This window comes from Platalea leucorodia, assembly GCF_965183815.1.
Source record: "Platalea leucorodia genome assembly, chromosome: 7".
In the NCBI taxonomy this organism is placed as follows: domain Eukaryota; kingdom Metazoa; phylum Chordata; class Aves; order Pelecaniformes; family Threskiornithidae; genus Platalea; species Platalea leucorodia.
In genome coordinates, this window is record NC_138829.1 from 14,180,734 (window position 1) to 14,208,700 (window position 27,967).

The 27,967-nt window shown below is 41.7% G+C and overlaps 1 protein-coding gene across 1 annotated transcript; it reads right to left on the reverse strand.

The window, feature by feature from the left end:
* Nucleotides 1–1,994: 1,994 nt before the first annotated feature.
* On the reverse strand, nt 1,995–27,616 carry YY1 (YY1 transcription factor). Its single transcript, XM_082318218.1, has 5 exons — nt 26,782–27,616; nt 16,834–16,996; nt 7,001–7,061; nt 4,329–4,487; nt 1,995–3,193 (listed from the first exon to the last, which is right to left on the reverse strand). The coding sequence occupies exons 1-5, from the start codon at nt 27,476–27,478 to the stop codon at nt 3,011–3,013; spliced, it is 1,263 nt and encodes a 420-aa protein (XP_082174344.1). The 5' UTR covers nt 27,479–27,616; the 3' UTR covers nt 1,995–3,010.
* Between the last annotated feature and the right edge of the window lie 351 nt (nt 27,617–27,967).

Sequence of the window (27,967 nt, forward strand, 5' to 3'; positions counted from 1 at the left end):
TGTTTCACTAAGAATTTATACACTTAGCATTTTAAATCTGTACCTGGGCTCCTCCTACACCCTTTTCAAGAAAAACAAACGATCTCCAGAAGTAATAGGTATCTAAGTTCAGTTTGTCCTGTATTTAAAGCAGGACCTACTGCTACTGGCAGACCACAAATAGATACAGCCGGAAAAGTCTAGAGTCAGTTAGTTCTACCTTTTAAAAAATGGTCCGAGTCCAAAAGATACACAGCTACAGAAATTGCCTCCTTCCATTTCGACAGCAGGAGAACCACATAAGGCAGTATGAAATGTAAGATCAAACGGGCAGTAGAACGGGCATGATGGGTAAGCACTTAAATCTTTTGCCAGCTTTAAAACCACTGGCTGCATTTGCCCCACCCCTCAGACTCTCCTCCCTTACCTGAACTTGCTCACAAATGGGTGGTATAATGCAGGAACTTGTCAATAGTAGGCTGGCAATGGTGGTTTCAAAGTCAACTCTGTTGCTATTCTCAAAGTCTGTGATTTCTTCACTGAAAATCCATAAGGAAAATTCTGGAATCAATTAAGCATGATGTTTTAAGAACAAGATGTGCCAATTATACTTTAAAAGCTTAAATAACTTACAGAAGCTGCTCAATGCAAGTATTTATTCATACCCAATATGTAATTAACTAGTTACAAAGCAAGATCTTTCATGCTACTAAGTGTTGCTACTTACATTCAGGAGTGTATTGAATGCTACCGATCTGAGGCCTAGATGAAAATTCTTCCAATCTCTCTCCGTAATCAGATGCGATATAACTAGGGGCAACACAAGTTTCAGTTGCCAGTTAATCCTCAAATCAATATTTAACATAAATAGTCTCAAATGTATGGTCAAGGATGAAGTACTGACACCATCAAGGAATCCGTTTACCTTGCAATTCAATAAAATGGGTACCACTTTATGACGCAGGAAAGCAAACTTCTGCGCAGGCCTAACACCATTATATATACTCTTTAAGAAAAAATGTAAGGTCAATTAGAACTAGACTGAACTCATTTTATTTCCTTCCAAAAAGAATAGACACTAATTTAACTGTATACAGAATTTAATTTAACTATAACTATACAAGTTTCAGTATATTGTCCTGTTCAAGAACTTATATAAAAAAAAATACTGCCAAAATTCTAATCCATACTTTACAATTAAATGCCCCATCTTTCTTTCCCCTAGTAACCTCAGACTAGAGCTGCAGGGTTCAGATTAACTTATGTACGGATGAAAATTCCCTTGCTCTTAAGTGTAGTTTCATTATTGCCCATGTTTTTTCCACTACCACCAAAACTGGACTCAAAAGTAAGTTTCACTGTATTAGCAATGAAAAATTTGATGAACCTTGTAAGAACAGAATTCAGAAAAATATTAACAACAGTTTTTACTAGATTAAATTATGTCACATCCCTCTAAAAAATACTTATGCATTTCTGTTTATTAATCTGTCACATTTTACTATAGTATCTGCAAATTTCTTACTTTGAACACTTGAACAAACAAGTAGTAACCACTTTCAGTTAGACCATCAAAACTCCATCAAGTTCTCTGAGAACTCTGAGCTCCTGTTTTGAAGGAAAAGGTGTCCAACGAGGTTCCAAGAATTTTCATCATTATACTCGGTCAAACAAGTTAGCCAAAAGAACAAGACAATTTTCTTTTTTTCTGGTATGACCACTCAAACACTACCGTTCCCCCACTTTCTATTGTTATTGCATTTAAACCTCCAAGATTCCTTACCTTGACTAAACAAAGGTGCCCGTTTAGTTATTTACTCTACTGTTTTACCTAGTTGCTGTCCAGGCACACTGAAAACTCCCCCCTACACTGCCAAGTCTCCAAATCCACCGTTCTAGTTAATGGAAGTCTAGGTCACTCAAAACCAGAATTACAGTCAGCAATTCTGTTTAGGTATACCACCTGACGTGGCATTGTGTAATTTCGTCAAAAATCATTGCAATTGAATGCAAAGTAAAGGAAACTTGGATTTATTTAGCTTCCAATTTCTGGGAGGTCAAGAGGAACTAGGACTGCTCTGGACAACAAAAGAAAATAAGACTGTGCTTACAGATCATTTTCTGCCATATTCTTTCTTTAGGACCACCGTTTTATTGTTGCCCTTTCTATTACACGGGATGTACATATTATCAGGTGTTAATAAAAAGTCAGTGCCTGTACAATACATTCTACAACTGAGCACCACTTTCCGTAACTGAACAGGCAAAGAAATTACACTGAACATCAGCATCTGGCAGTATTTCTCCAAAAAAAGTGACTAAAATGGGTTTAAATTGATTAACACTATTAAATCACATCTAATATTTGATACTACATGATTTCATTACAGCTATACGATACAATTATACAAAATGTGTTAACATCAAAGAATACAACCAAAATTAAGATAGCAAACAAAACCTATATAACTTTTTTTTCTTTACAGGAAAATACTTTTGAAGTATGCATGTAACTGCCCATTCTTTTAAAGAAAATCTACCGCAAGCAAGTTATCAACCTCCAGAAAAATCACACATAGCATTACTACGCATATCCCCAAAAAGTGTACAATATGCACACTTGGAAAATACAAAATTAAAAAAATTGTAAGCAACAGGTGAGCTTCATATTTATAAGAATGTGAAAAGAAGTCCAATTTTAGCACTGTTGTATAAAGAATTGTCTTTTTTGATGCAAGTTCATGAACTAACCCCTTCGGTTGGGGCCACACTTTACAAAACACCGTGTTCTTGAAACGGGATTACAGAGCAAGGTAGAGCATCTTAGCAACGTCACCTTAAAGTTTTTTTTGTGTTTTTTTTTTTTTTTTTTTGCTTTTTATTCACTACTTATCAAAACACGTCCTTTAGGTTTGTAGGGTTCTTTTTTTAAAATTCTTTCCTAGAAACAATATACAAAGGGGAGGCATATTTATTTCCAATTCATACTCCTGTAAGATGCTTTGAGTTCAAGAACTTTCTCCTCCAACTTTCACTGGTTGTTTTTGGCCTTAGCGTGTGTTAAGATGTGAGATTTCAGGTTAGTTGATTGCGCAAACTTCTTATTGCAGCCGTCAAATGGGCAAACATAGGGCCTGTCGCCAGTATGAATTCGCACATGTGTGCGTAAATTGAAGTCCAGTGAAAAACGCTTTCCACATCCTTCAAACGTACACTGTTGAAAGGAAAAGACATACTCCATTAGCTAACAGCAGTAGTACTCATTTCAATCACTGATTAGAACAGTATTCTTTAAATCACTGCACAGACACGAAGCTAGATGCTGAAGATTATTATAGGTGAAGCTGTGGTCATCACTTTTAAACAGTGTTTAAAAAAATGAGTACTTCAGGTTGTTTTACCACAGTAGTATATCTCTTTTCAAAGAGGGAAATAACTTTCAGCTTGCAAGCAAATGCTTTCCCTAAGAACACGTTCTCTGCATATGAAACACTATTTTGCTATGCTGTACCAGAAAACAGAAACAGTGTTTCACATCAGAATTTCCCTGTTTTGGTGATAACTTGCAAAGATTTGCTCATTTTACCAGCTTTACTTTTAAGGTGGGCTCAGAATACAAAAGACAGCATGTTTAGTGGTAAATACTTGTAATTTAAAACACAGCAGCTCCAGCATACACATCTAAGGGAATGCCGGAGGACTGTAAATCAGGTTTCTGAAATAATTCATTTAAAAAAAAAAAAAAAATCAACAAAAAATATGTATCTTAAACGTGTACTAGGGAACAGAGAGATGCTCAAGACTATGAATACCTGTAAAGAAGATTTATAAGGAGTATCATATGAAGTAGACAGGGGACCTCTGGTGGCAGAAGCTCACGTGACTTGATATGAATGGAAAGAGGTTCAGTGACTACCATCATTTTGACGAAAACTGATTAATACTGCTACTGAAAATTAGTATCACAAGTCAATTGAGCAAACAGCCACGAGTCTCAGTTGTCCAGAAGTGCCAAGTTGAAAAGATGATGAGGAGAAAGAGGCATTTTCCTCATTCAGTAGTAACTGCAGACTCCATTTTTAAAGTGGGTAACTTTACATTATATTTTGGAAGGCATCTCCCATGTGCATACAGTTTGCTAATTTCTAACAAAAGCCCACAGAATTAGTTAAACAACAGCCTGATTAGCTTAAGGGGACTTCCAGTTTTTAAGGTGATCATTCAGTGCCTCATCTGATTTCAGAAAAAAATATGGTATCCTCAAAGTCATACAGAAGCTAGGTTACAGTTACAGTCTACACATGTTTACCAAATAAATTGTGGTACTTATGTCTGGAGGTTAACAATACCTGAAAGGGTTTCTCTCCGGTATGAACTAGCTGATGTCGCTTTAGTTTTGAGCTCTCCACAAAGGCCTTGCCACATTCTGCACATACGTGTACTCGAGGGCCATGAGTGTGCAGATGCTTCCTCATGGCAGAGTTGTCCCTGAACATCTTTGTGCAGCCCTTAAAAAGAACAGTGAAACTCAATTAGTAGATAAGCTAGTTCTGATAAAGCAGGTTTTATCTGCTACAGTACAAGCGTTTAAAATGCTTTTATATCTTGAATACTTTCTTAAAATTTGTCCCTGAAAAGGAGACCCCTTACATTTATTTTAAAAAAAGCAATACCAAGAAAACTGATCATTTGAAAAGCTGGGGGGAAAAAACCGAACCCCAAATAAAAAAACCCCAAACCCTCTCCTCACTTAGTATTATGAACCATGTGTAGTCAAACGGAATAATAGGATAGTCTCATAGAGAAGATGCAGCTCTGATAGAAGCAAATGAATAAACTAAACAAAAGCACTTGCAGTTTCAGGGAAAGAAAAACTGAAAGACAGAGTGAGAGCTCATAGATACCTATGGTATATTCTTCAATGTGCTATATTCTGAGCACTACAGTACTATAATATACGATATAGTCTCTAATATACTGCAGGTTACTCTCTAGTACCAATTTGTATGTGCACCACTCCATCTCCCAACAGTCTGTCCTCTTTCTTCTCATTCCTGAGAAGAAATGCAGCAAGAGGTTTTCCAGCATGTAGCAGCTTACAGAAACTACTTTGTCCAAACTAGCAGCAGCAGATTGATCACTACCGCCTTGAGATATAAAGAGACTGCCACTGCTTCTCCAGTTTAAACCTGTAAGTGATACTGGGCAACTGAATAAGGTAGGAGAATCTCTGAGATAGTGCCAACTCAACCTAAAAGCAAAAGATACTCACATTAACTCAGGCACAGCATGAGAAGTCTTAATCTGGGGTCCATGCTGCATTGACACAGGAATACTACTTTTGATTCCAGAGTACACTTAAGCCAGCAGAGACCTGGGGCTGTCTTTACCCAGCCTTTCTAGAACTTTTTTCACCTTTTAGTGACAATCAATAGACATCTATCATATGTTTTATAAATGTCTTCCTCAAGGTTCAAAATCCCTCTTAAAATCTTATTAACGACTGTAAATTATATCTGTACTCCAAGTGATGCTGTTTAAACTTACTTAAAACTGGTCTACCAACATTACTGTGTTATGAGGCATAAAATTTGACAACAGAACCTAAAGGAACAATCAATTGCTAATCTTAAATTCCGCAGGCCTCCTCTTTGGAAATTATTTTTTCAAAATAACCACATTTAAATATGACTTATTTCTTAAAACAACAACAACAAAAAAAAAAAACCAAAAAAAAACCCCACACCCAAACACCACACAGGGGGAAATGCCACTTTCAAGAAGAGTTCTCTCTTCAGGCACTAGAATTTCTTTGACTGATTTAAGAAATGTTGTGCCACCATTCATTGCATATAACAGAACTGGGGGGCAAAGCAGCACCAAAATAAAGATACTATCAACTTTTTTTGCATGTATTTCAGAGCCCCTGCTTGCCTCTGAGAGGAGCAGTTATATCTTTGACAATATTTTTCTTTTTTAAACTAAAGTCATAAATGCACAAAGCCTAGAAACACTAGAAGAGAGAAAATGGAAGGACAGAATATTTCCTCCCTTTGTTTAGATGAAGTTGAGGCTATGAAAAAGTAAATCAAAGAAATGAAGGCAGCATTCCTCAGTATTGTAAAGAGTAACTGTTCCTGTATCTCCACATACTATACTATAATAAAAACATGACACTTGTGGAATGTGAAGAATTGGAAATCAATATAAGCACGAAGAGGAATCCAGCAAATTCCTTAGACTTCGGCTGTCAGAAAGAAGTCTTCTATTCATGCTCTCTAATGTGTACTATTAGCTATCTGCCCTGATTATTTGCTTAGACTCACACTTATCTAGACCAGAAGTCAGCAAGATTGTATTTGTCTTTTTTCATTACAGACTAAGTCAGCTAACAGAAGCTCTACAAAAGCTGGATAATGCCATAAAGCTAGATGCTACCAATCTAGGTGACTGGCAACATTTATTCAAGACAGAGGCTTCCACACTATCAGTGGATCAGAACCATATCTCCAAGATGCCTCTCCCTCTCTCTCTCTCTTTTTGAAGATGATGCACGTTCCAGCCCTGTGGAATGTAATCCAAAGTCTTCCAATAATGCTGACTTCGGCATCTGCACCATAAATTGCTGATTCCTGATCTAGACTCCAAATCCATCATGGTTTCCAAGCAGAGAATATATAGATCTTGGGAACGTACTTTGAACAGCTTTCAGAACATTCTTTCAAGTATGTAATCTTGGGTGGCATGAAATCACAACAGTAAAACCAGCATGTTAGGGACTGTGTATCACGATTATCAGAAGATTAGGGATGCACTGACCTTAAGACAAGGAATAGGAATAATGTATTATTCAGTGAAAGATCTCTAAGGAAGCCTCTAAAGAATGATAACTAAAATACGTTAACTGAGTGTAGTCTATTAACAGTAAGATATTTTAGTTATTCATTCTCAAGAGAAAACATCAATACAAAATTCTGGTCTACAAATTACTACCTACTCGGAAGCTGAGCACTTCACTTACTTTGTGAGGACAAGCTATCGTTCGTGGAGCATCATCTTCTTTAATTTTTCTTGGTTTCATTCTTTAAGATAAAAAAAGAGACAAAACAAAACATTAGTAGAAAAACATTAGTAGACAGCTCTTCTCCCGTAACTGCCTACATAATGCACACATTTATTTGATAATATTACGTGCATCAGTAGTACTCAGTTTAATATTTTCAAAGCCTTCATAATAATATTAACAGTATAATTTAGCATTTGGAAAGTTCAGCTTTTCCAGAAGGACCTCTCAAATACAGAAAAAAGACATTTAATACTACCTCCCTAGTCCTTTGAGTATGTGGAAATAGAGGGTTTTTTTTCTGACTTATACTAATCATAATTAGGAGGTCTTGTTTGAAAACTCCATTTTTGTTGTGCCAGTGCCCATGTGGCCCATTTATCTTCACTTCCTCTGCATCCCTGCACCAGGACATGAAGAACAGAGTAGTCTCAATCATTCTTCAGTATTTTCACCACCCAAGACTTTAGAAGAAAACTCTACAGAAGCAGGGAAGGCAGGCAAGTTGTGGAATCTACATAGACAATGTAGGCATCCATTATAACCACAGAAACTCAATTATTCTTACTTTAAGCTACTGTACACATGGATTCCACTCTTGGCAAATGACAAGCAATCATTTATTTACTCTTGGTTGCTGACAGGGATCTTCACCACTACTTTATGGGCGCCATTAGTCTCCACTGACTACATAAGGAGCCCAACGAACTATTGCTTGCCTGTGTTAGGTATTCCAAATACAGGAAGACTCCCTGGTAGACAACAACGTTAGAACAGTCCTGCCGTAACAACCACCTGTCTGAATGTCAAAGAAGTGTCAGCTGTGTGGACACTATTCTGGGGAAGTGCGCTGCCCTTTCACCTATCTTTATCTCTCAAACCTGTAGTGCTGTCTTCAAAAAAATCAAAGAGAAATGGCTTATCTCTACCTTATGGTGGAGGTAGGTAGGTATAAAGAAATGCACCTCAGGCAGCTGAGGATTCACTTAAGTGAGTAATGAGATTTTGTGTATTTCAAAACCTTGCTGTAGAAAGGAAGCAAGTCTGTTTATGTGAGGTCCTGAATTATTTTCCCTGGTAATACAGTATAAGGTAGTTCTGTATGATGAGGTAGCTACATATCATATTTCTAAGTGAAACAACAGGTTTTCTGGTGTTCTCTCTAGTCTCAATTAAACAGAGATGAGTGGCTTGAATTTAATAAAAGAATTAGAATGATCAGAATCACTATTCTTAACATTAAGAAGGAAAGAAGTCTGTTGCCATCCAAGACAATTTTAATCCCCATGAGTTCAGTTCCTGGAAACAGAAATGGAAGAACAGGGTTGGAGGAAGAGATTTCCAAGTAGTACATACATGTATTTTTTTTTTTTACATGCATTTTTAATAATTGGTCTGAGACTGGCTAAACAGCAACTTCTAAATGTACAAAACAAATTCCCAAGAGCTGCAGGGAAAATAAGCTAAAATCTCTCCAATTCGACCACGTAAGCATCTGTTTCTTTGCAGGCAGGGTCCAGTTGTCTTTGATACTGTAACATTTCTATGCGTAGGGGTTAAATCTGCTGTTTCACCTGCCTCCTTCATATGGACAGATGAGAGAGGACAAGAATGGAAGGCCTTGTGAGGCTGAATTAAGGCAAGAGCAGTGAAAAACCTCCCTGAGAATTCCTGAAGACTAGATCCAGGAAAATCTTACAACTGCCAATGGAGTCATATGTGATGCAGAAGTCTCCTATGGCTCTGTGGGCTACCTCAGAAACAATATGACTCCTCTCAGTATTGCAGATGTAGCACAGTTCAAGTGGTCACGTACGTACTAAAACACTTGACAGTTAGCCACTTTGCAGACACAACATTAAACCCCAAGGATTTAGAGGCTGCATTTGTTCTTTTCTCTAAGTGGACATTTAGGAAACTCCTGCTAGCTCAAAATCTCCAGACTACACTGAATATGTGCAGTGCTAACTGAAGAACACTGCAGTCTCCTGCAGGGTTAAAAATACAGATGTGACAAAAATATGGAAGCTGGGGAGTAGCATATGCAACAATCCCCTCATTTACAGATACTAACAGCTCCTAGAAGAGAGGTGTGAGGTATTTGTGTTGACAAAGTTCCTCTCGCACCATTGTCAGCAGCATACCTAAAAATGTCATCAATTTAAGGGCAGAGACATCCTGAACACAGCAAACTATATCTGTTCCTGTAGACCAGCCTCTTTATTATCTTTATCTTCCTGTTAAGTTTTCTTTTTCCAAGATTACAGACCAACTTAGATGACCTTGTTGATTAAATTTAATTTATATAATCCAACTGGAATACAGAATGATTGTGCTGTGTTTAGTTTACGCAGCCTCTTTGAGTAAAGTATTAAATACCTAAATCCAAACAAGTGATTGGGATTACCTGACTGATTACACTCTCCAGTGAGGTTCTAGACGGACAGCAGTGCAGGTATTGAGGCCATAGGAAAACACACACACACACACAACACACACACAACACACACACAACACACACACAACACACACACAACACACACACAACACACACGCCTTCCTACAGTAACTCTACAGAAAGTCAAAATGGACACACTGAAGAATGCTTTGACAACACGGGACATGAGAGAACATAGTGGCATGGTTTAATGCCATTAGATAACACACACACCTAGGGAACACAGCTGGTGCCAAAAACACCTCCTTTACTTCTAACTCTATCAACTTGTTAAATGTTGGCTGACTCATTCCCCCAGCCCCCCAAAAAACAAAGCAAAAAACTCCTAGACCCAAAATCTCTGTCTGTGACATCATCAGAACAAGTAAAAACACCTTTGTTCTGAAGTCGTAATTGACCACCTGTAAAGGGAGAGACTGGACAGAAAAGGAATCACTAACAGGAGATGTGGTAAACAGCTTTAGTGGGCAGTGCTTGCATTCTTTACGCTTGGCATAAGATCCCACTGATCATCATGTTAAATCCTATTCATAACTCTTGTGTCTTGCCTCTGGTATTAAGTCAATCTTTGAGAAAGAAATGCTCCAACAATGTCATCTGTAACAGGCTGCTGAAGTCGAGTGAGAGGGAAAATACCCTGGCCAGTGTAGTCAGGAGGCTTGAGGAACAAATCGCAGCAGAACTGGATGGTCAGACATGGGATAGACTGGAGCTTCAACATGTACCTTGCATTTTTCAGTTCAGTGTGTGAGCAGGCACATAACATTCTGAGTGTCCATTCTGGAATAAGCTGACTTTTTAATTTTCAAACTTTGTTTCTAAAGTGACCAGTATCAGCCCAGCAGTATACTTGAATGTAAAAACATTTAGTCCCTATTCACTACAAAATGACAACAAAGTTTAGCTAGTAAAGGAGTAGATTTTACATCTTTTCATTTCTCCTGGAACTATGGGAAGTGGAAAACTTAAGTTTAAAATGAAGACGACGACTGTGCATAAGCACAGGGTTCCATAAGCAACCAACCTATTCAACGAAACAGAGCAGACACTTCAACAGGAAGGCAGCAAACAGTGTCCAGGTTACATCTCAGCGCCACAGGCAGCAAGAAGCTGCTGAGCCCTTTGTACACTTGGATTAAAGGCATGAGGGCACGTACATCACGGGCACAGCTACGACAGATCATTTTGTCAAAAATGTCATCTTGCTCACAAGGCTGTGGAATCCATACGGACAATCACTCAAAGAAGAATTTCAAGACTTACATATTCAAATGTATTAGAAAAAAGATTTTGGTCTTACTTTAAAATTAACTTTCTGCAAAAGGAGACCAGACTAGAACCTGGGCTGTTGATCTTAATTACACTGTGTTGCAGGTAGCTCTTGCTGGTGGTTAGACTTTTGGCTCCCACCCAGTAGAGCATCTCTACCAGCTCCGTCCAAGTTTTCTTAGCCTGAAACATTAATCAAAAACAGAACTCTAACACATACCACTATTTAAAACAACTATACACACACACATTAATACCTGGATGGAACTTTTGAAATGGCTGCCTTTGCAGAAAGTCAATTTACATGGCAAGACCAGAATTTTCATTTCTGCAGGGAGTTTATATGGGCCATGCCTAGTAATAGCAACTGCAGAGTAGCTAACTGTGGAAAAACTAGCAAGTGTACCTTTGGATCGAGGCACTGGGACACTGCGATTAAAGGCTAAATCTGTTAACTTGTATGGGTTGGGTAGAGAGAGGGAATGGGGGACAGGAGAAGGAACAGGAAGGTGTGCAACCAAATAGCTTCACAGAATGAGCACCATAAAAGCACACTCTCTTATCTGTGCATAAAGAAGAGTGAGTGAAATCACAGGTATGAAGCCACTGAGTTCCTCAAAATAAAGCAAGCAACTCTGTCAGTGTGCAATATCAGAAGGTAACAGCTACCTCCCTCAACTACCCAGCTGAACTGGAAGAACTGTATCTTGACAGAACCAACCCCCACCCTGAACATCTGTCAATCTCCACAACCTATTAGATAGATCCAATTTTAAGTTAGCCACAGAAACAGAGTTAAGGCTAGGAATAAAGGAAATCCATAAGTGAAAAACAATTAATGGTATAGAATTTCCCCCTTGTTCCGATAGCTCCCTTTTTGCTGCTGTCAAACTTCTGTATTCTCACATCCTTTCTTCTCCCTCTATACATCAATCTAACCTAAACAGTATTACTCTCTCTCAGGCAACTCCTTTGACATATCCCAGAGATCTCTGAGGACCAGCAGCGATATTCACCTGTGCTGATCACCACATCCCTAAGAATAGTTAGAGAAGGAGGAAATTATTCTCTAACAGTAGTGTCACTGCTACTTCTGATCTGTTCCCTCACTCTACCATTCCCCTTGTACTGCCCTGCTGAGGCAGAAATAACACAAGTGTCATAGCCCTATGCTGCTGCAAGAGTTCACTCGTGCTGAAGAACTCCTGAAACTGGCTAGACTGGCTTTTGGACAAAGAGATGAAAGGGGAGAGGCGCAAGGTGTCCTAGGAATCTATCTACAAACGAAGAGCCTACAGCCAGCGTCTTAACATGCTTTGGTCACAGTTAGCTAGGAAAATATGTCATAAAAAGAAAAGGTTCTCTTTCACTCCAAGGTTCTGGCAAAAATAATTACTAGTTTTGTTCCAGTTATGAAGAATATCCTATGTGTAAACAGGGAAAGTGACCTTTGCAGCGTGGTACAGAGTAAGAGGTTTTCCCTCCCCCAGAGGAACACTTTGGGTAAAGCAATTGTCAGTTTACTGCCCTTTAAGCTTCTCTGTAACAAGAACAAAACCAGTACAACAGCATATACCTTATAAAGAGGCCCAAGTCATAAATCTAGGTGACCAGAATGGTTTGTCACTTTTAAGAAGGGTGTCCGATTTCAAACTCTAATGCAGTTTCCTCTCCTTTGTTCTCTAGCCGTTTTGGAAAGTGGATAGAAAGAAAGGGCAGTCCTTACAATGGCTTTCCTTCAGAAAAGGTACTAAGCAGAAAAGATAAAGCCGTGGAGAGTAAAGTTTTTACCACTAGGACCCATTACTCCACCTATTTCCCAGCTATAGCATCTTCCCCTCTTATTTCTTAGTTTTACTGATGTCTGTATTATGCTGTCTTTAGCCAGGTATCTGTCTTTAGTCATGTATCTGTCTGGAGAGTAAGAGGGACGGAGAGGAGAATCAGGGATATCCTTTTTAGTGGCTTTGTTTGAGGGAATTTGCTATATGCACCAACTAGAAATATGTCTGTTACTTCCCTAAGCTTTTATTACCAAGCAGTTATGACTTCTTCACAGCTAAGTACAGAATTACTTGTAATCAATTTAGACTTGGATGAAACATTTTGTTTCACTTGAAGGGATTTCCAGTGTCCCAGTCAAAGGTATCAAATGGGAACGTGGTAATTTATTAGGTTGTATTTCTTTCTGAGTAGATCATTCACAGCTAATGTTTCACATTCTGATATGATTGCCTAAGAGAAATCCACAATTTTTTTCTTTTTTATTGCATTTTTAAAGCATACTAGAGAAAATGCGTGATTCCTACAATAGAATGAAATAATTTGTAAAAGGCGATAAATTGCCCAACCAGGTATAATATATGGTCATTCCTCCATGCATTACTGAGCACGCCTTAATGTTCTGACACAGCTTGTTCATTCACAGTGTTTTCAATAGTTTTAGAATGTATAAAAGCCTTTCTAGGAAAAAGTATGAGATTTCCAGTTAAAGGATCTGGATTCCTACTACATGACTCAATGACAAATGCACTAAAAAAAGCAGCAAAAGACAACTTTATCACAAGAGGCAGTGTAACTGCTCACTCTGCTAGTGCCACCTGGCTGCAGAGCAGCAGTGGTGTCTATTGCAGATGCTGAATTACTACAGTTTTAATTTTTTTTTTTTTTTTTTTTTTTTTTTTTTTTTTAGTAAGGGCTGCAGAGCTACAGAAGACTCCAAGCATCAGGTCCACCCCTGCCTTACCTCTCACTAACCAGACCATGATCAGAACTCCAGAACCTTGCCTGAAATGTTACCACTATAATTCAAGCTTTGACAATTTAAACTTAACCTCAGAACTTTGTTCCTAAGAATCAATGCAAATGCCTCAGTCAATTTATCCTTAATCAAAATAAGCTGCATGGCTATAAACAGTGAATCTAGCCTCATTTTGAGCAGCTAATTTCTACAAACATATAATGAGATTCTTCCAACTACCTTAATGAAAACAGGAAAGCAACTCAGAATAACTTGCTCAAAACTGCACAATATACACTTAGCATACAATTTTACTGGCCAGTTTATGCTTCCTTGTATGTGAACTGTGCACAGTTCTTTTTTCAAGTCATCAAAATACAAATTTGCTACTCAAAGTCTTACTCAGAGAACATGAAGCTACTTTATAAGTTTAAAAGTAAGTTTCAACTTCACCTGCTGCTCAGTTTCCAGAATACAGATACTGAGAATTTCAAAATTCTGCATTGTAAAGCAACCAGCAATGCTTGAAACTTTCAGAGAACTTTACACTAAACACATTCTTTAGCATGAACAACTGTATTCCTAGGACCTCCAAAGCCAATTCCAGTACATGGAAACCTAGTTTTTTCTTCCAGTTTGCCATGCAAGGTTTCTAGTGATATTGCACACAGCAATCTAGACAAACAAGACAATTGATCAGTATAAAAATAGGCTTGTAGACATCAGTGCTTGAATTCATGTTATTAGCTAAAAGGAGTCCCTTCAACATGCTTCACAGCAAGAGGACCAAGACCTTAAGAAGCAATATTCAAATTCTAATATACCCATATTCTTCAGCCTCAGCTATACACAATCATTTAAGATCTAATACACAACTAACAGTTTTCTTTTTCATTTTCATCCTCCCCCCCTTTTTTTAAAGGCAAGAGTAAAAGTTTTGACAGTCATCAATTCTGCCCAAGAAATCGAAAAACCTTTCTTAAAACAGAAGATGCTTGAAGTTTTCACGTATCCACAATTAAGCTATCAGAACAATTCTTCATAGGTTTTGGGCAACTTAGGGATATTGCTAAAGGTATGGTCCCCTCAAGTTGCTTACTCTACCACCATTTATTTGTCTTACAACTGAAGTGGATTACATTTTAGCTACTGCACAGAAACATATTAACAGAAAAGAGACTGTACACATAGAACTCAATCTTTCCATCATCATCTACAAATTCTAGCTCTAGAACTTCCTAGAACATTCTACCATGAATTTAAAAAAGTGGCAATTTTAAATTACTGCCAGCTGTCACTATTTTCTCAACAGAAAACTAACTAAAACCCAAAGATGCAGTACATTTTACAATATTAAGAAATACGCAGACAGATCTGATAGAAGCAATCTGGTCATTTCAAGAAGCCCAAATCTTGGCAACCATTTCAAGTATTCAAACCAATCTGGAGAAAAATATTCAGTATTTGCATGGAGAATACCCTATGAGAAACTATGTAAACTTCCTAACAAAAAAAGATAGCTATTCAGTACTTAGATGTTTAACAGAACCAAAGATTTCAGGATGTTTTAAAACAACTGAGAATACCATTCTAAGCACACGATGAGCAGAAACGTGTAAGTAACATTTTAGAATTAGAATGCTATGTACACTCAGAGCATCACTTAAACATTTGCTTTCACAAAAAATTGTATTAACTTTTCAGCAGGTCTCAGAGGAAAACAATCATTTTGATCAACAATAGTAAAACAAGCAACAACAGTATCGATAGCTAGAACCACCCACCACTGTAGATAAAACCCTGTTTTCAGTTGTTTGTGATGTGTTTTTACACATTTCCAGATCAGATAGCCTGAAGCAGGGAACAAGCCCTGCAAAACTATCTTATGAGGAGCCTTCAAGATCCATGGTTCAATGGCTTTATGAAAATAATTGTGGGACAAAGCTGTGTTGGCAATCCTCTGGTACAAACACCCTGAAGAGTAACAGAACAAGCTTGTAGAAAACAGCAAGATCAAAGAGGTGAAACAAGAGTAAATGCACACACTGGACACCAAGATCCACCTAACCAAGAAGCCAGACCAGAACTTGTCTCAACAGTGCCTGCCATCTAGCAACTAGCTGAAAAACCCAGTGATAAGAAAAGAAAAAGCATACTTCTCCCTCTACTAGCTGACCCAGGAAGTAAGAGTAACAACATCTGATCATCCACCTCCTCTAAGTGTCAGAATTGTGCACCAGAGCTCTGAAGAATACCCAGCTGGTAACAAAATGAAAATGAGCGTAGCTTCATACATACATACGTTTTGCTTTCAACATGGGAAAAACTGATTACAGCACCTGGAGGAAGCTAACAGTTGTGCTCAAGTATTCGGAGACACCAGCATTAATGCTGCCCATGCACTGAGTGAAGGAGTATGCCCTTGGTAATTACAAGCACATGCACACAAAGAAGGGGACCAAGTAAACGCTGCAAAGGCAACCCTAATGTCACAGCCTCCAGGTGCCAAAGCAGACTTCTCTGGTGCCCTCACGGTTGCCCTCTGGTGGCCACCAGCTGCCCTGAGCGCTCGGTACTGGAGCCACGGGCTCTGCGGGGGGGGGGGGGGGCGGAACAGACACATGACACTTTCGGTACTCCACAGTAGAACAGAGCTTCACCTCTACTTGAAAGTAAAAGTCACCTTATAACTCAGGTCAATGTATTGATATGTAAACAAGTGACAATTCTGATTCACTAGAGGAAAATCCAAGCAGTATAGTTACCAATTGTGAAACTGGAATTATCAGTGGCACTTGAAAATGCAAGACACGTGACTCCATTAAAAAGAAGTTTAAGACCTAGAGCTTAAAAAGCAAGAAGCAAGTGAAAAAGAACAGTAAGTGGATTTATAAACTAAATATTTTAGTCTAGCTTTCTTGTACTGAACAACCTGAATGCAGCATTTCACTTATCAGATCCTTTGGTGCTGAGGAATCTAAGAGTACTCACATGAAAGATACATTCTGTCATGTCAAAGATGCGGTCTATCAATGTATTTAGGTCCTGTCTTGCCCAACAAGAACTAAAGACCAGAAGTCATTGAAGAAGTCACTGCTGAATATAAAACCCAGTTATTTTAACATGGTATCAGCTACTCTGTTCTGAATTAAGTCCCTTGTTTCGGAAGATGATTAAATGCAACAATAAGCCATACTGAATTTACCATTTATTTTGCCTAACAATTTCATAATTAAACCGGGGGGACGGGGACGGGGGGGACGGGACACGGGAACAAACAAACAAAAAAACATTTCAGTGTAAAGATCTTTTCTTCCTACTTACCTAGCAAATTCAGCCAGTTGTTTGGGGTCTGAGAGGTCAATGCCAGGTATTCCACCAGGAGGAAGTTTCTTCCCTGTCATGTACTCTGAGTAATCTGGAGGAGAATTCTCTCCAATAATCTGCTCTTCCACCACTGTTTCATGGTCAATATCTTTTTTATCATCTGAAATACACAAAGCACTGAATTCAATACACACTAACGATCAAAACAGCATGTAAGTTATTAGGCTGCATCTCAATACAAATACACTCTTGCTGCACACTTGAAAGAATACACTGCACTTCCAGATTTCCATGCTAATTGTAAAGAGCAAAAAGACATCCATACAGTTACAGTACGAAGAACACAGAAAGAACACAGTGGGCAAAGGGGGGGGGGGGGGGGGGGGAAGGCAGAAGTCACATATCTACTTAAACACAAACAAACAGGGAGCAGAAAAAGCCTATGAATGTTGGCTGCATTTGAAAGATAGCGCACTTTTCCTGAAACAATGCCCAAATATTTAATTCCCTTAACCTCTTCAAGACTAACCTCCACCATACCCACTTTGGATCCCCACAGCAGTCAGTAACCAAGCAAGCCTATCAGAGGAGTGGCAGATACTTACCCTAAGACGTTAGGACTACTGATCTCTACTTCAGAGCATTCAGATTTCCTTGACCTCCAACAGAAGTGTCACGGAGGGACAAGAAATATAAAAGTAACTGCTAATGGGCTTCAGCATCTGCCCATAAAACTTAAGTTTTTCAACACTTGCAGACAGGTCTGTAAAAGCAAAAAACTAAACAGCGTGTCTCCCTCCCAAGGGGGCTTCTTCCTCCCATATCAGAGGCCAGCCTAAGCTCTTTCCCACTCTAGTATATAAACAGCAGATAGGGATCGGTCAGAGCTTTGATCTTCAAGCCAGTTAAGATACTGCTACTTTATCTGCTCTAGAGCTCCTCCTATGGATTTGTGCTCAAGGACTGCAGTGAAATCAGGTGGAAGACCTGCTGTTGCTGTCTACTCACATTCAGACCTTAGAATATGCCCAGACACAATGTTTTCTCTCTCCTCTTGCTATTTTATAACAGAAACTAGCGAGACACAAAGAAAATAGAGAATGGAAACATCGACCTACGTTCCTCATTGCAGTGCTCACACTAGCAGGAAGAAAGACACAGCACCAATCCTGTTTTCCACCCTTAAATACATCTAGGACAACAGATGTATATATGTATACCTGGTTGTAACTACACAGCTAAATGTTAATAAAGTTGCCACTATGCTACTTCTCCTATTCTATGTATGGGGAGCAGATTCTGCAAATCACTTTATACACAAGAGGCTTTACAAAAATAACAGGAAGTTTTATTTTACAGGTAGTGTTTAAGGAATGGAAATACAAGATGGTAGGACAGAAATAGTATTTCCCCAATTAAAAAAAAAAAAAAAAAAAAAGGAAAAAAAGGAAAACATAAGGCAGACAACAAATGAGGCAACATTCCCCCCCCCCCCCCCCAACAGAAACACAGGAAATAGCATTATTCATTACTCAGTAACTTAGGTTAGGAAAGAGAGGACAAGACATATGCAAATAAAAGAAATATACTAAGGACAAATTTCTATTCAATTTGTAATGCCTGCTTTTAATGTGTGCCACCGAGCTATTTCTAGAAATGTTACTGCTAGTTTGGGGTTTAATCTGATCTACCAGATCAAATAGCAGTTCACGTATACGTTCCATGGTGAAAGGGGAAAATAGACTCCAACACTGCAAAGACAGGCGTGTTAATAAGAAAATACTATCTGAAGCATTAAACTGGGAATAAACTACAAAATTTACTATCTGGACAATTTTTTTATTCTAATCTAGTTTTCCACTCACCGCACTATCTTTCAGTCTTTACCAGTGCTTTAAAGAAAGCAACCGAGTTTACCTTAAGCAAGGATTATATGGTAAGTTTTACAGCACCTGCAGGAGTTACAAATTCAAGTCAATAAACCTCCAATTTGGCAACAATTTGTTCTTCCAAACAGAAGGTTGAGAAAAAATATTTAGCAATGCCTACACAGACAGACAAGACATTATGAAGCTTAGAAGAGCACAGAACTTCTGGACAGCTAAAAGCAATGCCTTCTCCATGCTGCAGACTAGAATGAGATCAGCTGCCTTCAATGCAGCCATTTCAACAGCTACCCAGAACTTCCAGTTTGACTGTTTGATGACATTCACAACAGAAACAAGTTTTCATTTCCTGCCTCAGATCAGATGTGTGAGTCAACAGGGAAATTTTGTATACATTCCTTGAGATCTTTCCTTCCCTAGCGTAAAGGCTTGCTATTTCACAATGCTTTCTTGCTATTTGAGGGCCAAACTGAAGGAAAGTCAGCCTCCAGTGCCTTTACTTCCCAAAAGCCCGCCAACAGAAATCAATTCCACAGCTATTCCATTCCACAGGCTACTGGAGTAAAACATGAAAAACTATGAACATATTGCTTTGATACAGTAGAAAATAAGACAAAGTATCCCTTAATATATTGACAGTTATGTGAAAATAAAAAACAATCGAATTTTCCTACACCAGAAAACTTTATCTCTACAGCAACACATACCTGCCGTTTCAAAAACTAAACAAACCAAAACAGACTAAAACAACAGCATGCGAAACATTTACCTTAAAGTGTTATGTCAGGCTAACATCCTTCAAGACAGAAGACCTGGTTCACACCAAAAGTCAAACACTTTTTCAAAAGTGGCAGCAGACTTCAGCAGCTCTTTAGCATACAGACCATGCTAGTTACAGGCTACCCTATGACTTTATCAACTCATTGGGAAAACGAAACAAAAACAACACGCAAGAACCCCCATGGACTTCTTGGGAAGAAGTTTGGAAGAACTTCACCAATGTCCTCCGTGCACAAATTTATCACAAGTTTATTTGTGATCCCCTACCAACCTGGACTAGGCAGCTCAAAGTTTGGAGGCTAAAGTCCAAGCAAACTTTCACTGAGGCTGAGAAGTTAACCAATATTCTCACTGCAAACAGGGCAAGTTGACTGCTTGATGTTTTCTGCCTTCAAGCAAGTCCTGGTGCCCACTACATCCAAATTACTTCCCCCTTTTCCTCTCATGAAGCATCAGAGAATAAAACATACTGCACCCAAAGCAAAGCAAAACACAGAGACCCAACCCTGAAATTCTGGTGACACCTCTGGAGAAGTACAGTACAAATAAGGCATAGTAACTCCATGCAGTTTATGCCCATGCCAAGCTAATCTGGATGCCACCCATGCAAGCTAAATACGGACAGAGCCATGGAGCTAGTCAGGAAAAGGAAATTAACTGCTATATACTATCTGATCTGCTTTGTTTTGTCCCTTAAAACCACTTGAGAGTACAGCAGATTCAAATATAAGGCATTCTGCTTAAGTGTGTATTTAGCACTATTCTTACAGATCTAATGCAGCTTTCTGTAAGGAAGTCGGAACATGATTTTAGTCCCATCTTCTGAAAGATATTGAAGATCTGAATGCATGTCCATTAGTTAACCACTTTATCTTCACAAAAACAGGCACTACCAGTCACTGCAATAGCTATGCCCAATATTAATCTATCTTATAAAGCTGTAAAATACTGATTTGTTAGAGACACCAGATACCCCCCCAACATCCTTCTACACCCAATTACAGTAAGACAGGTACTTAGTCTAAACTGGGTTGTTCTACGTACCTGTTTAGGACATACCCAAACAAATCTTCGTGTTCAGTGTCCTTCCATCTGCACTTCTCTCATGCCCTATGTACAGGCAATACATACCTTGAACTGGATTCACTTCTGCACTTCAAAGCAAGTCACACAAACATTTTTTTACTGAGATCAGTGAAAGTTCAGCATTTTAGCCAGCCGTATCTTTTGACTACCACTTAAAACATATTTCTACTGGTGAAATAACCAGAAGTTTTAAGAGTACCAAGCCCAAGTACCAACTGAAGTAGAAAGAAGCCAGATTACTGGGATAAAACTAGTAACCGCAGATTCCATGTAACAGATCAATGAAAAAACATGGTAGAATCTGTTTCCCAAGACTTTATTGATTACTTTTTGCTCTTATTACCATGCTTTCTGCACCGCTTGCAGCCCTTTTGTTGCACAGAAAATCCACCTACCTCAGAACCCCGTTATTTCATGCATTTCTAGAATAGGAGCTAGCTCCAGCTGACATCTCTGAAACTCCTCAGCTTTGTAAGATGACCCCTTAACTCTCAACCCAAGAAGCCCTGCCAGTATTTCTGCCTCAGTTATTCTTGATTTTAGCCATCATACTCCACTTCTAGATCCCTAATTCTCTGAGCCATCCTCCTCCTCTGTTACGGAGCAGGGAGACCACATTGTTATTCAGTTTTCCCCTGTTGAAAACAAGGACTGCAAAAGGGAACTCAGAAGGTACGCTTGGTAGCAAAGCAATGAGACCTAACCCTGTAGCTTCCTCCTCAAGGCACCAAGTAAGACATTCTGCTTACCAACTAAAAGGATGAACATTTAAGCTTAAATTTTCTTTTTATGATCACACGGTTAAACACCTTTTTTTTTTTTTTAGGAACAGCTGAAATGCAATTACATGATAAAGGATGTATTCACAACTGTGCAGTACCAAGGCACTGTGGAAACAGCTTGGTTATTGCTACCACATTGCAATCTCCTCAGGCAAATTAGTTCATTGGTCATATTTGGAAGCAAAGAACCATAATTAGCTTGTTAAATAACACAGTTATTTAGCAGACACTTCTGAATGTTAAATTCCATTTTGCACAGTATGTCATTTTTTAACCTAATCGGCTGCTAGGTTACTTTCCCTCTGATGTGCCTTGCACACAGATGGAGAACAGGTTCTTCCTTCTGTGTGTCACCCATCTCTTATTTCACACCACTGAGACATGAACTGACAAAAACAGTGCGTATATCAATAATCATCATTTAACTTCAACATCTGCGAGACTGTGCCGAAGCACTACGACCTTCTGAATCATCAGCGTACAAGTGACATGGACCTCTCAGGGAAGGATCCAATAGCAAGTTAGAGGGTCTAGTTTGAAGGTGGGCTAAGAGGCAACTTAATCAAGACATTTTAAATGATGAACCACGTTCATGTATTTCACTTTCAAAACTGAAAAGATATTTAAATTAGCTGCAGGAAAATATCTACCTTATCCTCTAAGGTTCACTGGCAAAAATGTCAGGGCAGACTCAGCGCTTATGGATACCAAAAGTCTACACCGTGGTCTTAATCAGTCAGAAACAGATTATCATCGTAGTATTTTAAAGGAACCAGACAATGACTTTCTGCCTCCATTATGAAAAATTTTCATATAAGAAGCTCATTACTTATCTCTCATGGCAAAGAATTTCAGCCATCCTTGATACAGGCCCACAACTGAACTAAATGACTAGTCTATCATTTACAAATGACTAGTCTATTATTTATACTATGTAAGACAACTGGTCAGACAGCAGATCATTATTTTTCTCACCCTTGCAATCTGATAAAGTCAAATCAAAACCCTTCTATTTTTTTTAAGACATTAAAAGGTTTTTAAGAGGTTTTGAAGAACCTTCTAGAAACCCAGCGCAAACCCCCCTGAGTTTCCAAATATGGGTCCACAGCACAGGCTCCCTGGATTATCAAGAATCATTTCCAAACCATACACGTAAATTCTGCATCTTTGTCTTTCGCATCTAAGAATAGGATACTTGAGCAGTTTAACATCTGTGGACAATGTTTAGTTTGGTTGTGCTATTTCAGCCCTAAGCTTGCAGACTATCTACACTAACAATAATAGTTTAAGCCAACACCTATTTCAGGTCTGAAAGCTTGACAGAGTCAAGAGTCCTCACCCAGAAGCAGATGTAGTTACACTAATACATTTTTTTCCCCTCAAAATTAAGCCCCAGCTGCTTGAGATTCCAGCATTTGGTGGAGCCAGCATTTCAGCACCACCTTCCCAAATGCTCCTGCATCTAAGAATCAGTTTTGCAAGCACAATCTGACAAAGTGATTTCTAATGATCCTCCCCCTCCCCCATCACTATTGTGTACCCAACCTGGAGACAGTCACTAAAGAGGATGATACAAATTCAATCTAGCAAAGGCAGAAATAAATTTCACTTCATAAAACTAAATTTTCCTAGTACAAATCGGGATGTCTCACTTGGAGAGCACCATTAACTATATACAATTTTCTAAATCCATGACAGGATACCCCAAAGAAAATAATGAGGATAGATATTAGACAGTATAGAGAAAACACACTACAGGAACATGAGTAAAGTTTCCACCATATATACCTCTTCAACCCTTTCAGAAAATAGAATGCCTTTGTTCAGGTCCTATTTTCACACGTGAAGAAAGACAAATAATTCCATTCTGAAGATCTGGAAAGCTAATCTGAACTAGAACAAAGCATTCCTGTTTCAAACTAAACACTTTAATTAAAGTAATCATGGGTCACAAGTTTGATATCACCATAGATACCAAGGTGATAAGAGAAGTTATGGTAAGTCTAAACCGTTGCCAACAACAGTACTGCAACTTCTAGTAACCACGTAACAAGACGAGGATTGAGTAGTCCCGTTTAATCACATTGCTATGTATTTCACAGATTATTCCTACGTGTTTCAAGAGGTGCTACCAGACACATTATACTCATTTATGGACAAAGATTTATGATTGACTAAATTTGGTACCACCCATGTACAAGCTAATACAGCAGCACTAGAAAACAGTAGCAAGTAATTAATTCACATTGTCTTCCCACACTGCGGTGAGCAAAGTGCCCTTGTTCCCAATTCAAATACCCATGAACAGCAATACAGGGCTCATTGTTTTATCTTGATGCATGGGCTTATTTACTATTTGCCTTTTGATAAAATTTTTGCTAAGCATTTAAACCAGTCAATTACATCAGTGTGCAAGCAAGTTTTAATTATGTCAAAATACAGAGGCAAAACTACTATCTTTGTTCAAAATGAAGTATGCCCGATTCTGCAGGGAAACTTTAGTACAACTCCCCTTTTGCAAGCCAGTAGTTTGTTCTGTTTGTTTCTCCCCCCCCCCCCCGCCCCCCCCCCCTCAGTTTTGCTTCTTTTTGGAATTTTTCTGGCAACTGTCCCCCCTCTAAAATTTCAGAAAACAGACAACGAAGCCTCAGCATTTGACCGCTTCTGTAACATTCAATAAGCTGTGTTAAGAGGCATAAAAGCCTCAGTATAAAGAAACATAGGCTCAGTAAAACTTCACAACACTCTTAACTGAGCAGGTTATTATCAAACGCTGTTTGAAGCTGGGGGGGTTGTGCGCAAACATGCACGCAGGGAGGGGAGGTCCAACTTTAATACTTTTCTTTCACCTATGTATTTTGTGATTTTGCTTTTGGGGGGGCTTTTTTGGCATTAGAAGTCAAGTCAGAGCAGCTATTCTGCACCCTTCTGCATCATGGATATAACTGAGTTTAATGTAGCAATGCAATTCCATCTCCAATAAATTACAAGTGGGTATCATTCCCACTGAGCTTGCATGGTCATGCTCATAAAGAACAAAACCACTGAAATCAATAGGGCTACCCTGATGTAAAAGTTGTGTACACGAGAAGAGAATCAAGTGCATTGATTATACACATGCTTCACTTCAGTCAAGTAATCAGCATGCAGAAGCTCTAAGAAAGCATCCTATCAGGCACTCTGAATTTCAGAGTGCAAATGCATGCTAGAAATTGTCAATTGATCTCACCAAGGTCCTGTATCCTGCCAGCTCATGAGTCATACATCCACTTGCATTCAGCTATCTTAGGTAGCTTCCACAAACCAGAAGACTGTATTAGTTTCTATTATCTTTTTTTTGTTCTTGGATGGTCAATTCTAAGAAAAAAAACCTAGCAAGCGGATTTAATTCAAGTTTCGTACAACGATCCAGAGAAGCATATAGAACCCCATTCTACTAAGCAGTATTTGGGAAACTCTTGAATGAAAGTTCTTTGTTCATCAAGAGGCAGGCAACTTTGATGAGACTCATTGGGCTGTCAACTGACTATATACCAGAAGTGTCCTATACTGTGTCAAACTTGCCAAGTAATCATCTATATTTAAAAAGGGAATAAAAATCAGAATCACCATTCTTTCCATCTTTTCAGACAAGAGAATTCAGCCATTCAATACACTTTTCCTTCAACACCCCCCTTCCTAACAAGTACTGGTCATTTACAAACATCACAGAAAGCAAACATTTGAGACTACATCAGAACCTTAAAGAGTATCTTTATCTTCCTAGACTCTTTAAAAATTCAAAAGAGCACATATTATGATATGCATGACAGATTACCAACCTACTACCCAAAGACCACACACCAATTTAAATATTACGTGAACTGATACTATTTGACCGCTTGTTTTCATGCTTGCATAACTTTAGCACAGAACTTTTGACTACACAACCTAGCTTCCAGCAATACATTTTTTGTAAAAAACAAACAAACAAACAAAAATTTAAACAAAAACCCCAACGTGCCACAAGTAGCACTTTTCTACTGGCTAAAGAGACTCTCCCCCTGCTCCCCATTTTAAAAGAAAGCATCAGAAAATCGTGGCAGATAATATAAGTGGGAAGGGTGGGCGCATGTCGGGTTCATTCCAAGTCCTGCAGATACTAAACACCTTCACAAGATTTTATTCCCTTTAAGAGACGCTCCCACAAAAAAAAAAAAAAAAAAATCAAAAACCATATTAAGTCTCACACAACACGGACTCCCTGCACTTGTTTAAAAACCCTATTTAACGCTTCAGACCTAGCCGAGGAAAAGCCGAGCGGTCTCCGAGCGTCAGCCAGAACCTGCCCCTTCCCTCCCCGCGGCTGCCCGGGACGGAGCTCTGCCGTCAGACCCCGGCTGCCGACCCGGGGATTTCTGAAGGGCCGGTTGTTCGCGGCCGCCCCCTCCGCAGCCGGCGAGAGGCGCGGGGGCGAAGCGGTGCTTCCCCCTCGCCGGCACCGCTGGCTTCGGGCGGGGAGGCCCCACCCACACCCCGCCTGGCTACCGCAGCGGCTCGGCGGGCCGGTGCCGGGCGGCCCCCGGGCCCACCCCCACCGGGCGAGCTGTAAAACGGTATTTCGGGGCGATCGCCGTCCCCGGGCCGGGGGAGAGCCGGCGGGGCGGGCGGCGCCGGGGCGGGCGGCTCTCCCCCCGCAGATAACGGTCACGGCCCGGAGCACACGCCTCATCCGGGGCCGCCGCCCGCGTTCGGCGTTAAGATGCGGCCCAATGGGGCCGCGGGTGCGCGGCGGCAGCGCAGGGCGGGCGGGCGGGAGAGGAGCGGCGGGCGGGGAGCCGGCAAGGCAGCGGCGGCCGGGGAGGGGAGGCGGGCCGGCGGCGGGCCGGGAGAGGGGGAAGAAGGAGGCCAGAGGGCGCCGGGAGGCGCGGGGGGCGGCGGCCGGGGGAGGGAAGGGCGAGGGGCAGGCGTGGAGGGAGCGGCGGGGCGCCGCGGGGAGCGGCGGCGGCAGCGGCAGCAGCGGCGGGGCGGGGACGGGGGAGAAGCGAGGAGGCTGGGTTCGCCCCGCACCCTGCGCCCGCCCGCACACCCCGCCTCCCCCTGCTGCAGAAACTACGCCATTGCGGCCTAGTCCTGGAGCCAGCGGCGCGCTGCCTCCCTCCCTCCCGCACCCCCCTCAGCCGCCGCCATCTTGGCGGCCGCCGCCATCTTTCCTTCCCCCCGCCGGAGCCGGGCAGGAGCAGCGGCGGCAGCAGCGCAGACCCCGCCATCTTTTCGGGGAGCCGCCATACTTGCCCTGGCGATGAACATGGCGGCGCCCATCACACACATCAAAACATGGCCTCCCTTCAAAACAAAACTGTCCGAGCCGAGCCGGGCAGCCGCCGGCGCGGCCTGGGGCCCGGGGAGGGAGGGGTCCGGCGCGCACTTACCCGAGGCCCACATGGTGACCGAGAACTCCCCCTCCAGGGTCTTGATCTGCACCTGCTTCTGCTCCCATTTCCTGCCGCCGCCGCCCTCGGCCCCGCCGCCGCCTCCCCCGCTCAGGTAACTCTTCTTGCTGCTCTTCTTGCCGCTGCCGCCCTTCTTCACGCGGCCTCCCCCGCCGGCCGAGGAGGAGCCGCCGCCTCCGCTCTTGCTGCCGGCGGCGGCCACGGTGACCAGGGTCTGCTCGATGTACTCGTCCTCCCCGGCGGGGGCCGGCACCGGGATGAGGATCTGGTCCTCGAAGCCGTCGTCGGCCCGCAGTCCGTCCGAGTCGTCTCCCCCCACCACCTCCTCGCGGGTCTGCACCAGGATCACCTCCTGGTGGTGGTGGTGCAGATGGAGCTGTCCCCCGCCGCCGCCGGCCGCGCCGCCGCCCGCCCCGCTCGGGTCCCCGTCCGAGACCAGCGGCTGCAGCGCGATCATGGGCTGGTGGTGGTGGTAGTGATGGGGCGGGTGGTGCGGGCCGCACTCCTCGCAGCACTCGTCCTCGTCCTCCTCTTCCTCGTCCTCCTCGCCGCCCACCACGGTGGTCTCGATGGTCTCCACCGGGATGGTCTCCACCTCGATCTCGTGCAGCTCCACGATCTCGGCCGGCATCTCCGAGCCGTCCGTGGCGATGTACAGGGTGTCTCCCGAGGCCATGGCGGGGCGAGGGGGGGGGAGAGCTCCGCGGGCGGCGAGGGGGCTCCGGTCCGCTCCCCTCGGCGGATGGTGGGGCTCGGGCTCCTCTCGCTTCCCCTCCTTCTCCTCCTCCTCCCCCTTCCACACAAACACCAGCTCCTCGCAGCCAGCGAGAGGGAGGCAGCCAGCCAGCCGCCAAATCCCGGCAACGCTCCCTCGCGAGACTTCCGCTGCTGCCGCCGAGACGGACCCCAGCCCCGGGAGGCCGCTGCCGCCGGGACCCGCCCCCCCGCCGCCAAGCGGCCAATGGCGCCGCCCGCCGCGCCCACGGCTCACCCAGGCCAGCCGAGCGGCCTACGGGGGCGCGCCGTGCCGCGGCGGCCCGCCTCCGCTTGCCGCCGCCGGCCTATCAGCGAGTGCCGCCAGCGCCGAGCGCGCCTCCCGGCGCCGCGCGGCCAATCGGCGCCGTCGCCCCCTCCGCCGCCCGCCCCGCCCCTCCCCGCGCGGAAG